At 35.1% G+C, this 13,254-nt stretch overlaps 1 protein-coding gene across 2 annotated transcripts in view; it reads right to left on the bottom strand.

Annotated features, from left to right (window-relative positions):
• Positions 1 to 320: 320 nt before the first annotated feature.
• The window catches only part of LOC120770825, a 42,244-nt gene continuing 29,310 nt past the window's right edge, over positions 321 to 13,254 (bottom strand). Inside the window, exons 12-17 of one of the 2 annotated variants that reach the window (XM_040098411.1) lie at positions 12,064 to 12,155; positions 11,705 to 11,928; positions 9,622 to 9,718; positions 8,019 to 8,161; positions 5,566 to 5,802; positions 321 to 502 (exon numbers count right to left, since the gene is read on the bottom strand). In XM_040098411.1, the coding sequence (XP_039954345.1) occupies positions 419 to 502; positions 5,566 to 5,802; positions 8,019 to 8,161; positions 9,622 to 9,718; positions 11,705 to 11,928; positions 12,064 to 12,155 (877 nt within the window). In that variant the 3' untranslated portion in view covers positions 321 to 418. The remainder of the gene's footprint in view (positions 503 to 5,565; positions 5,803 to 8,018; positions 8,162 to 9,621; positions 9,719 to 11,704; positions 11,929 to 12,063; positions 12,156 to 13,254) is intronic. The other variant, XM_040098410.1, reaches the window with a different exon arrangement.

Raw genomic sequence — 13,254 nt, 5'->3', positions numbered from 1 at the left:
TCTATTTCACTATTTCGCTATTTAAACAATTTACTAATTCCACATTTCTAGCTTTTTCATATAAACTTTACACAGATAAATCAAAATTGTTAAATAATTAATCGCACTCCATTTACGAATTAGCGGTCACTTTTTCATATTTTACAACTTAGAATTAGTTTTAGTTATACAAAACAAATACACTAGAGCTCTTTATTTATTTATCTCCTACAAATTACACATTTTAATGAATATTTAATGCGGTAATTTTGAATCCCCTGCAGGCGTCGATTGCACCGCTTTAACATGCACATTTGTATAGATATATGTATGTGTTACTATTATTTATTGTTCCGTTGGATTGTATTTTTACAGCTTCCCACCGTTGAATGAAGATTTAGTTGCATTTGGCGCACGTGGCACTGCCTCACTCCGTTATTTATGTCCGGTCACTGATGAGACTAGGCTCGCGATAACGAATGGGATATGTGAGCGCGTTTCCTTTGTCCCAGGAGTACAATTCCTGCAAGTGCAGAAAGGTAAACAAAAAGTAGTAGAAGAAACTTAATTTAATGTATTTCGAAACTCCTTAAATGATATAAAACTTTTTAACTTCAACTAGACGACAAAATGGTGCCATTTAATTTTGATAATTATTAGAAAAAAAGTTAATCAACTATACATTTTTAAAATTTTGCTAAATCAGCAATTTCAAAAGCAATGCAAAACCTGTTGTAACAAGAGCAGAAATTTTTCTTTTCAATATATATTTTAAAATCCTTGTATGAGTACAAAGGCAGCAAAGTGTACAACATGACGTATACGTAATTTTTACATGACAAAGGAAATCAATTCGCTTTTCAGTTGCTCCACGGTAAATAGATTCTCTAAGAAATTACTTCCTTGCAACTGCGACCGTGTAGAACGGAGCAAACTACACGTGAGTGTAAGAAGGCAATATTCAATCGGAGAATAAATTGCACACAAATTGCTTACTTGCAAGTAGTTGAGAAAGGCAAGAGCCGAGTGAAGAAAACTAAATAAATTTTGTAAAATTCGTAGACTAATGTATTTTCGTATGCAGTGACTTCAGGAGAAGGCAAATAGAATGTTGAGGATACATAAAAACGGCAAAGACTTCGAAGTAAAACGAGAGAAATTGAGTTTACTGTCAATACTTTATTTACTCTCTTCCATTAAAGAAATTATATGTAAATATGGCATGTATACGAATACACATATACGTATACCAAAAGCATAGAATTATCGTTAATGGCTATTGAAAGATAAAATGTCTCTATAGCCATTCAAAACTACCTCTCAATTCCCTGTATTAGTGTGTAGTTACCCACCCCGCTGTGGTTTGAGGGTGTAACTCATGCCAGAAAAGATTTAAAAAAACTATTTTACTTGGAAATAGTTTTTCCAAGCTTAAACAAGAGTTATATTTTGCCTTACCGTTGTAAGACTATATCCTCTAAAATTTGTAATTATATATTTTATAAAGGATGTCAAGATTAATGTTATTATAATGTTAAGGCAAGATTTAAATATGCCGCCATTTGTGTAGTAAAGTGTTGCATACCCAAAAAAAATCAACAGCTGACATTTTAGACTTAATAAAAATGACGTGTTTTTCTTATTAAACAATACTAAAAAAAAAATTAAAGATTTGCGACTGCTGTTCAAAAATTTCATTTAAAATAGTGTTTAAACTTCGTCAACTGGGAAAATTTGCCGCCACTTCAGCAAATTAGAAACTTGTGTTTATTTTGGGACACCCTGTAAAATGTTTATGTTGAACTCAATCCAACATGCACACCCGTAAAAGAAATAGCTAACAGCACATAAGAGCTCGTATACGAATTTGGGGAAAGTCTATTACTACAAACGTATGTCGAAAGTTCAAATTGGCAAACTTTGAGGTGATACAAACAGGAAGATTAATTCATCATGCCACAAACATACATATGTCTTGGCTTTACTCGTGTATGAGCATCATAATCAAGCGAGCTTAATGACACACATTCATAAGCAAATAACATACAAGTATATTTGTTGATTTGCACATTCATTTCTTGATTTGGTAAATGGAAAAGTTGTAAGTTGATATGTAAAACAGTGTTTATCCTTTTAGCATTGCATGGGTAGGTGTTGCAGCAACAGTTACTTCTCTGCAGTGATGTTATTTGAGTATTTTCATATATGTCAGATCTTAGTTTGTGATTGCAAAAAGTTTGTTTAACCAGCTCAACGAGGCAGCTCAATTAAATTAAGAAATTTTTGAAGAGCTATTTGCCTTACCACGATGCAAATTATTATTTATTTTTTTTAACTTCATATAAATGAACTTTTACTACTTATTTTTTATTATTTGCAGAAAATATACAAGTTTAGCAATGACCTGTTTTTTATATATATATTGACATGTTTGTTTATGAATATGATAGCGAGCTTGACTTTATAATATATATGAACCCAAAATAACCCGTGAGAACCAAATGACAATCACTGTCACTTGATTTCCAGTGCATGTGAAACTGCTTGATTTCATTAGATAAATTGGGAAACGGCCAAATACTTGCTCTTAACTTGCTGTAGCCTTTATCTGCAATAACTATTAAATTTCATATAAGTGCATTTCGTCAACTAAAATACAAAACAACGTAACTTCAAAAAAATCGAAGCTGAGTTTTTTATTGATTACGATTCACCACATCATATTACATATATAATCAATATATAACCATTTTATAACCAAACCACTATAACCACTTTATAACCAACTCACATTTTGTTTCAATATGACAGGTTTCTGTTATATCGTTTTTCCTTCGCTTAGCTTATTAAAAGTCATGTTACATTATTTTACATTTTAGGTAATATTATGAATAAGACACATGTTTGGAAGCTAAAAGAAGCAAACGAAAGCATTTTTTCGATAAATAAAAAGATCAGAGAGCCATTTATATTACACTGAAATCACAAATAATTTCATTAATTTGCTGCTCTCTATTTATGTACTGAATTCCCAAATTTAGTATAGAACAAAAAATGTAATCAATCAAATATTAAGTGAAAGTCATGTTGTTGATAAAGCATTAAAAATATCAAAAGAAGTAAGAATAATCAGTATCTCCGACTTGACAAATTATATTTGAGTCAGTAGAACCAAAGCCAGAGATTAAAATCGCCATCATTAAGCAGTGACAACTGGCGCATAACTTTGCTTTTCGATTAAGCTTGTATCCGATTATTATAATTTGCTTAACCAATACCCATGTGATTATGATTACACGAATACACATACCCGAATAAATGTACAACATACTAAATTACAACATATTCGCAATGAAAAAGATTTTTCTCATAGAACTGTTGGTGCATATTATATTCTAGTTATGATTTCAGCACATACTGAAAATTATTTGACGAACTTATATATGATATCAAAAAAAACAGAAATTTGACAAAATGTAATTATTATTGGAAGCATTTTGTTTATAGCTACAAGTCAAAAGTTGGTTTACATATTTTCTGTAATTTCTTTCATTATACTCGTTTGTCGACATATTTGTAGGCACAGTAATTATTTCCGCCGAAAGCAAGGCATTAAAACTTCACGATAGTGAATGCTTACATGCATTATAACTCTCGGCATATATTTACTTACACAACTTTAATGAACTACCATAACAAAACAAAAGGAACATGCTAAAGCTATATATGAATGTAACTAGTGCGAATGATAGCCAGGCAATGACGCCTATCATATAATTATTTTGATAAAGGAAAATACAATTATAATAAATATACATATTCGTTGTGCATATAACAAAAAGTCGGAGCATGGCTTTGACTGTTGACATTTTGCTAGTTTTCTTAAGGAAGTACAAGGCGTTGGTGCGTATACGTAACCTTGCAAAGGCGACGGAACAAATTGACGATAAAGTAGGAAAATTGCTTTCAAATATCACGCAACGGTCAAATCCGGTTTTTTTTTAATTAGTAATATATTTTATTTAGTATAAACCCTTCATAGGAGCATTATTTATAGAATCAGATATAGAAGAGGGTAAAAATTGGGTATAGAACAGGATATAAAGCGAAACTTTTCTTGATTTTATTTGATCACTTTAAATGGCAGCTATATGCTATAGTTGCCCAATCTGAATAATTTCTTTGGAGATTGTAACATTACCTTGCATAATAAGTTATTTCAAATTTCTTGATGATACTTCGTCAAATAAAAATGTTTTCTGCACGAGGACTGGAGTTGAACCGGTCAGTTTGTATGACAGCTATATGCTATAGTGATCCGATATAGACGGTTACGGCTAGGGAGCAGCTACTTGAGAAAAAGTACGTGTGCAAAATTTTCCGGACGATAACCGAGGGACTAATTCGCGTATATACAGACGGACAGGCGCATATGGCTAAATCGATTCAGTTAATCACGCTGATCTCATATGTAAATACATTATAAGGTCTTTGACCTTACTTTTTGGGTGTTACAAACATCGTGGTAACCTTAATATACTCTTTTAAATTGTTCAGATTCTAAACAGGAAGTTAAAGGAATATGCGAATGATTACCAAGGATTGCATAGGAACGATATTTAATTATTAAATACAAATAGCTAAGCAAAGCAAATATGTCTCTCAACCTTTTAATCTATCAGCCCACATAATTACGTATACACATTATTATAGCGGCTCTTACAATTCCATTAACTTTCTAGCTGTACGCTATGTCTGATGAATGTCACTCAATCTTAAGTCATTACAAATTCTATAATGATCGCTTTATAGTCGGGCCTCCAACGACAACGGTCGCTTCGATTCACCAACACAACTTTGCACCATATGATGGTCGCACATGACACAATGTCAACAGCAAACACATTTATAATGCCTCGCCAAGGGACGGAATGCTGACCAAAAGCACAGCCATGACGTGACATTTACTCATCCACTTACGAATTACGGTGTCAGTTTACCCGACCCCATAATTAGTGGCAACAACAACAGCAGCACAGTTTGTCGGAAGGTAAATTCCAGCAGGTAAACCGATTGCTTTATCCGCAAGGAGCTATGCACGCGCATCTCACGTTACACGCAGCTTCCCTCGGTAGCGGTTGCGGTGCGACCGCAGTTCATTAATACCGCTGGTTGTTACAGCGTGGAGAATTACAAATTCTGATACATTCATGCTCGTAAGGAAATACTGGAGAACACTGACTATATACAGAGGAAACATATAAGGTAGGCGAGTACAAAGTAGTCAATGGCAAGATAGAAAAGGCAATTGGCCTAAGAAGTGTAAGAAATTTCTATAAAAATGTATAAAAAAACTAATCACATTTTTTTTTCCTTTAATCAAAATGCTTGCCTACTCTGTCCTGAAAGTGTCCTTCAATATTAACTTTTTGTGTTTAAAACAAAATGGATCACCCTTTATGAAGTTCTACGTAATTCCGCGCGTTAATTAAGATTGGTATGGACGTCAAACACATTTCACACATACATACAAACGCATACAAACACAGCCAAAATAAACCGATATTGGCTTCGGTGCATACTCACCACAGTGAGTGGATTATATCCCACAGTGGTTGTCTTGCGGAACGGATTCGAGAATGGCAGGTCGACATTTAGCAATTTTCCATTATACAAATCGACGACATAGCGTATATGTGAATTCGTCTCCGTGCACGAGTCGATTGCATACAAATGGCCACAGACGATGAACATTTCGCCGAATTTGCGATGATCCAGCGTGATGTTGAAGTTGTACTGCATTTTCAGGGTGTCCGCGTCAAGCTGAAATAAATTGAAGAAAAGCACAGGCCATTATTAATTTCAATACAGGTAAGTAGTAAGGAGGACCTAGAACAGGATAAAACCAAATATGATATTTCCAGACGTCTTTGTGTGCTGCGATAACAATACAACATGTCATGGCAAAGGATGTGCTGAATATATTTTTTAATCCTTTAACCAAACATAAAAAAAAATAATTTCTAAGAAGGAGTTATTTAGAATCCCGCTGATTTACTGATGTTGCTTTTACTCCCTTCCTTTGCTTCTTTTTCTGCTTTCAGTCAATGGTAGACACACTAAAGTGCACCTACTTGAAATGACCCTAAACGTGAGTGATTTAAGACCAAAACTATCATTCTTTCTTTCATTCATTCTATCAATTTCTACACTGTTTCCCATAATTAATGGGTATACCTGTACTTTTTGTTAATACATAAGCCGAGTGCTATTTTAAGCTCATCTCACATACTCGTACGTATGAATGAATGTACGTATCTACATCTGAAGCATTATTCTTTTTACTTTCTACTTTTTAGAAAAGTTTCCACGTCCGTTTATATTTTTCTAAGGAAAATGGAAAATTGCGCAGAAGATTACCATTATGAAATTCACAGGCTTGTCGAGTGCACTTCCTTCCGAATGCTTTAGAGCGCATAATGGCATACTTCAGTCCTCTCGCTTTTAGCAACAATCTCACTTACTTTATTCATACGTTACTTTACTGCTTATTTTCCTTGGCTACAAATGACTAATATGATGGCTAATGCACAAAGAACCTTTAGACCAAGGCGAAATACTCCAAGCAGATAAGAGAACAAAGTTATACAAAAGGGATAGAAAAATGTACAAGAATATGTGTGCAAGGAGAACCAGTGTTATTGCAAGAAAGTAGCACACTGCAAGGGCTAACGTTCTTGCATGTGGAAACTGGAAGCAGTTCAATTAGGAGTGGAGGCATCTGGTAGATGGATTTTTGCTATTATTTCAGCATTAAATAAATATGAGCTTTTCTATAAAATGCAGAAGCGAAATGAAAAGCTTCAGGGGGATAATAGAAGCTCAAGCGAAAGCTAAAGTAGAGCAAGAGTACGTAGGAATCGTCAATGTACTGCTTTTACCCAAAACTTCTTTAAGGGCAGGAAGAATATTTTCATTACTCTTACAACATGCGACCACATGATGATGCGCAAAGTCGCAAGATTCCATATTCCAGGGTTATTGCAATGCCAATATGTATAGAATATGGTACCACCACAAATATGTATATATACATTATTATATATATATATAAATACTGTAGTTTATGACGTGCTTCTGGTATTTCATAGAATGAATAGAAATATTTTACACTTGAGCACATACTCCAAGTGGAGCTGATAATGTCACCTTGAGGAAGCGCGTCGTTCTAAAGAACATGCCACAAAACAAGCAGGGACACCTGTCGCTTACAGTCGAACAAAGCATAAATGAAGCTAAATTTTCTTCGTAGCACTGAATGCTACGAATGCGTGCGCATGAGTTCCAAGGTATGTCACGGCAATAAAAGTGACAATCAAAATGAATTTCACTAAGTGTGTGTATAAGGACATGTGACAGCACATGTGATGATACGTGTGGCAATAACCCACAAAGCCACAAAACTACTTTGAAAAGCTTCTGGCCTTAACTTGAAGTAAAAAGTAAAGCTGCAAATAACAACTGTTATTTTGTTGCGGGCGTTGACAGAAATGTAAAGTATTCAGTCAGTCATATTCGAGGCGGCACGTGACTGCTACTTCTGATCGGCCAGCGAAGTTTGGAAAAGTAATTTTTTTCATTTTGATATTTCCAATGCATACAAATTCGTAGTTAGAGGATATACATAAAATGTCATACATACACTCGTGGCCACGCAAAACTTACCACTATACTTTTTTAATTTTTTTTTTCGGACTTTTTCGTTCGTTCGAGAAGTAAATTATATTGTCTAATTATAACTATAGTTTTTAATTTATTCCGTCTAATGTGTCAAACACAAACTAGCTTTTCCGTGGTTATACAAAGTCGGCAGATTTTATTGCTTTTAAAGTAATACTCGTATAATACTTTTGGTAAAACTTGTTCAATAATATTTTTATGTTCGCTGGGATTACTCAAATGGAGGTGTCATTGCAAATACTCGTACTCATATATACATACATATACAGGTAAATATAAAAGTTTGAATGAAAACTCACCTTGGCCACCAGCGTATTGTTTGAGTCGTAAGTGCTGTAGATCACCCACAGGCCAACCTCATCCACATTGAAGTCCATGTAATTGTGGTCGGTCGAATACAATCTGTTGCCAACAGCTGTGCCGGCATACGGCAACGGAGTAACTATAGTGGTAATACAAACAAACAAATAAAGTAAAAGGACAAGATAAATGTATAAATGCTTACAAAAGCAAAAATGTAGTATGATATACATAAATACAAATACATGCTGATTGTTTGATGCATGACAATACATATATGGTATACTGTAGACATACAAGTATGAAAATAGCAATTTCCTATATCACATCAGTAGGCCATTTCTTTTTATTGAAAATGAAAATTGAATAAATGCAATACTGATTGGTTAGTGAAGGATAAGCTTTTTATTCCGAATGACTTGGAGTTTTAAAATAAAACAGTATATTAAAGCGCTTAATTTATTGTCTGAAGCACTTCTATGTTTCTTTTATTTATAAGAATGGTTAAGACAAGTTAAACGGTCGATCCTAACAGGGATATCACTTGAACAGCTTATATATCCAATCCGTCATGGTACCTAGAACTCTTATAAAATTTATCCTAAATACGCTCATATATCAATATCAATATCAATATCAATGTCAATTTCGTCTAAGTCTCCTGGTTCGCGGAATTCAGCTGATCTGTTATGAACCATATTCCAGTGATTGCGTTCTACTACGACCGGAGCAAATGATAGTCAAAAGGGGCAAGATGTGGGCTACAAGGTGGGTGAGGGAAAACTTTCCAACCGCTGTTTTCAAATAATTTTAAACCAGTATTGCAATATGATGCCGAACATTAACATGATGGAAGGTTTTATTGACTCGTGTCTAATAGTTTTGAGATTGTTTACCTCAATCTGATGAGTTGCTATCGATAGCGTTCTCCATTAATGGTTTCAGCGGGTTTTAAAAGCTCATAACACTTTATTCCCTTCTGACCACACCCAGAAGGGAGAACATTACCTTATCGTCTTGGATATTCGGCTTTGTGGTCAATTTGGCTGGTTGGCCAGATTCTGCGAAAGTCATTTATGTTTTCCAACAAACTTCATCAAGCAATGCTTCCAGCTGGACATCTTCAAACTTTTTTGGCCGTTCAGGACATATTTCGTGCACCATGCCAAAATCCCCACTTTTAAATTGTGTGAACCACTTTCGGCACCTACGCTAAGCTAGAGCATGTTCACCATGAACTTTGATCAAAATACGGCGACTTTCGGATAAGGTTTGCTAAATGTTAAAGTCATGAAGAAGAACTCTCCGCAAAATTATATTTTCATGCACTAATTTGCACATATTTGTATGAGAAAAAAATATTTTTGTTCACGTTCCAATGTAAAAACATATATTGAAAAAAACACAAAGACAGTAGCTTTCCAATGCATTTTCGAATTTCATTATTGACATATATTTATAGACCGAATAGAACAAAATGTTTGTTAAGGAAAAAAATTGTTGCTAAGGACACCTTAGTTTACTAAAGTTATATAAAAGTTAAATATTTGATAAATTGCTTCATATCCTATCTTTAAAAGCAATGAGTAGTAATTTGCTTACTTATTTTCTTCATTGTTGCCAAATCCAATTTAACGACCAGATCGGTATTGAATTGATTGTAGTAGAATGAACCGTTATAAACGACATGTGCATTTCCCTGTAAATAAATATGAGAAACAAAAGAGAGATTTAAAGATATTGATCATGAGAGATTACATTATTTCCAACTCTCTTTTAAAGCTACTATACCTGCTTTTTATAACTAAATGGCAAAGGCATGATTACTTTAGTTAAGATTTCTGTAAAGTTCCCTAAAATGTTGCATGATATTTCTATTGTGGTTATTTAAAAATATACTAATATTCATACAAAAGGCGAGTTCGATTCATATTAGAAACCCATCGTTAACCATTTTCTATAATTCTTGTATATTAATCAATACTTAGTTTCAATTATACTACAATTAAGTCTATAGTAAATCTGCTAAGTCAAAATTCTAACTAACTCTCCATCGCTTAACACTTTAGGTGGGAAAGTTTAAGCTTTAGCTCCACAGTGTTTGCCTCTGGCGCTTTCGTTTCCACTTTTCGTATCTATAAGTAGTTAGCTATCTATGTACATATATGTAGAGTCACTTAGGTCAAGAATCCCTTGGACTCATATTGCTTGTGATTGTCGCTGAGACTGTTGATGCTACAAAGTGATTGTTGTTAGCATTCAACCATATCGTAAACACCAAAGTGTCTGCAAATATTTGCAGCCTCTCGACCTCACACACACCATTACAGATTTGCACAGTAGGAGAAACAAAATATTTGTTCAACAAAAAAGTTTTACGAGGGAAAATTCTTGCTGTGTTTGAAAGTGACGTGGCAATGCATTTACAGTAAGTCATGTAATATCAAGGGTACACGCTCATGCATCAAAAAAGCCAATTTACAAGTGTATTAGTCATGTATTTGTCCGTAGGAATACATAAACTAGACACTAGCAATCACAGGTGTGTGAGTTAAATTCAAAGAGTTGAAGCTTTTCTGAAAAATATTTACTCTCCCTAGAGTTTGATGCTTAACTGAGCTTTTTAAAGCTCTAACATTCTATGTAGACTCATCAGAGTTTAAAGTCTTAAAATAGGAAGGGAATATGGTATTTTACTGGTGTTGAGTTTAGTCGGATGGAATATACCTAAATAATACTTACTTTTCTTACTTTTATCATAGTTTCGAAAAAACTCTTACTCAAAACATACGAAGAACCTACGAAAAACTATTCAAAAACAAGAAAAAATTATAACTTCGGTTGCACCTATAATACCTTTCACAAATAAAAAAGTTTGCAATGGTAGTATGATCTGAACTGAGCTACCCGCTCTGCGTCAGCGTCCAGGATGATGGGCCGGAACCCAGTAGGGACCCAAACTATAAATGAGCAGATCCGCACGGAAAAGAGAGTAGGGAAAAAACAGCATTGGCAGCAGGTATTAGGAATGCGCCATGCCAAGCTTCTTCAAGGAGATTACAACCTTTCAAGGTTTAAGGGAATGATCAGCCTCATGCGAGATAAAGTCCGCCTCCTTGTCGCACTCTATACAGGGCACTGCAAGCTTAGAAAGCTCTTGTCCAACATGGGCTTAGTCTCTTGCCCAAACTGCCGGTTCTGCGTCATGGAGCAGGAATTCCAGAACACCTGATACTGGATTGCCCAGCAATTTGCAGAAGCAGGCTCAAGACACTAGGTTCCATCTACGTGGACAGGTATCACATCACTTTAGTCGCGCCCAGCAGACTCCTGGAATGGTTCAGAATGCTGGACATTTGCTACCATATGTGGTATAGTGCATAGAGGGCACAATAAACCATAGGTCGCAGTGTAAAATCTCAAATTTACTATATAACTATCTAAGCCATAAGGTCGGAAATTGTAATCTATGCCAAATTTCAAATCGATATCTGAAAAACTGAGGAATAAAATATATATACAGACGGACAGAAAGACGAACATGCATAAATCGGCTCAGTTTGCCACGCTGAAAATTTATATAAACACTTTATAGGGTCTCTGACATTTTTTTTGAGGTATAACAAACTTCGTTACAGTTACAAACTTTCAGTGTATCAAAACTTAAATTACAACAACTACTTACTTGAAAACCCTCTGGAATGTTATACTTCCGACGTGGCGACCAATTCATGCGGTACTTCAACTTCGTGGGATATTCATACAAGTTATGCGTGTCATTCTCTTCGGTGACGTAGGTCTTTTCATGATCAACATCCGCCGAACTAACTGGATCCTTCAACCAGCAGCCATAAATCTCATTAACTGCCTTATGGAATACCGGTTTGCCGACTGCGTACAACAACCAACCTAATATAAGAGAAAAAGAGGCGGAATGAAAAAAGCGAGCGACATTTCGTAATTGATTTAAGCAAAAGATGAAATTCCATATTTAAATATAAATAACTTTTAATTCATATATGAGATTTAAAATTATGCACTTACTCTTTTGTCTCTTTGGCAGTCCAGGGTAGCTATAATTTCCGGTGGGCTGAATTTCGAAGTTCGAATTAATCGAGTCCTTACACTGGTACAGGCTGTCAAAAGCATAAAATTAATTGTCCGAAATAAGTGCGAAGTTATGAATATTTAATGGACTCATAAATGGAAAGGCGCGCAGAGGTGTTAATAAGCCGATTTGAGTGGGTGTGGTGTGGGAGAGGATTTGTTCATTAAGCAAAACGCAAATGGACGCCAATGAAAGTGGACAATAAAAGCAAATAACAAAAGGAAAGGAAAATAAATATAAACAAAACGTAATTTGTGTGAAATCTGCGCTAAAGGTAAATTGAATTTACGAGTGGAAGAGCAGTGCTCAGCGATCAGCTAGGCGTGCGCTAAAAGTTATGACACCTGTGAGCAAAAACAGGTGGACGAAGTAAAAAGATAATGGAGTTCAAGCTTTTTTTTTGTGATTACATAAATAAGGTGAGTGTATACTCCAGAGGGCTAAAGAGAAGCCAACGCAAATGCTTGTTTATCTCGAGTGCCGGTATGTATGTGCATGGGGCCACCATGACGGTTGGCACAAGAAAAAGTTGAACCGAACGTACCTGCATAAATTTTAATTATGTTCTTCACAGAAAGCACTTTCTAGCAACAAAACCGCTAGAAAGTAGTGAAGCAGCGGCATGTGATACAAAACGGTCAAGTTCACACACACACATTCCCACACAGCATATAATCAACTATAGTCGAGAAGAAAAAATAAAAAAATATATCTCCACATACAAGCGTGTAAGCGATTAGCCATCTGAGCGTGGCGATAGAAATGCGCGCTTATAACGGTAGGTGACACCATTTACCAGCTAACTTTACTGTGCGCTTTGAGGCAATGGCAAGCGATAAATTGTGATTTTAATTAAAAAAAGTGGAACCGCACCACTTCTCCTGGATGCTCAACTAATACACATTCAAATGAAAGTACACAAACATGAAAATGCAGCTGCAAGCGCGAAACAGAAACAACAAAGCGAAAAAAGGCCATAAAACCCCTTTCGACTACAACAAAGCCAATAAAGCATATGTGCTGCTCAGCAGTGACTGTTACATTCAACGCCATTTACTTTCCGTGCACTGAGCTTGCTTGTGGATTTGTTATTGTTGTTTGTGTTTTTTTTTTTGCAATCCTATTAC

The sequence above is a fragment of the Bactrocera tryoni genome, chromosome 3 (assembly GCF_016617805.1).
Source record: "Bactrocera tryoni isolate S06 chromosome 3, CSIRO_BtryS06_freeze2, whole genome shotgun sequence".
NCBI classification, from domain to species: Eukaryota; Metazoa; Arthropoda; class Insecta; order Diptera; family Tephritidae; genus Bactrocera; species Bactrocera tryoni.
The sequence above is the reverse complement of the archived record's forward strand: the minus strand, read 5'-3'. Positions and strand labels throughout refer to the sequence as shown.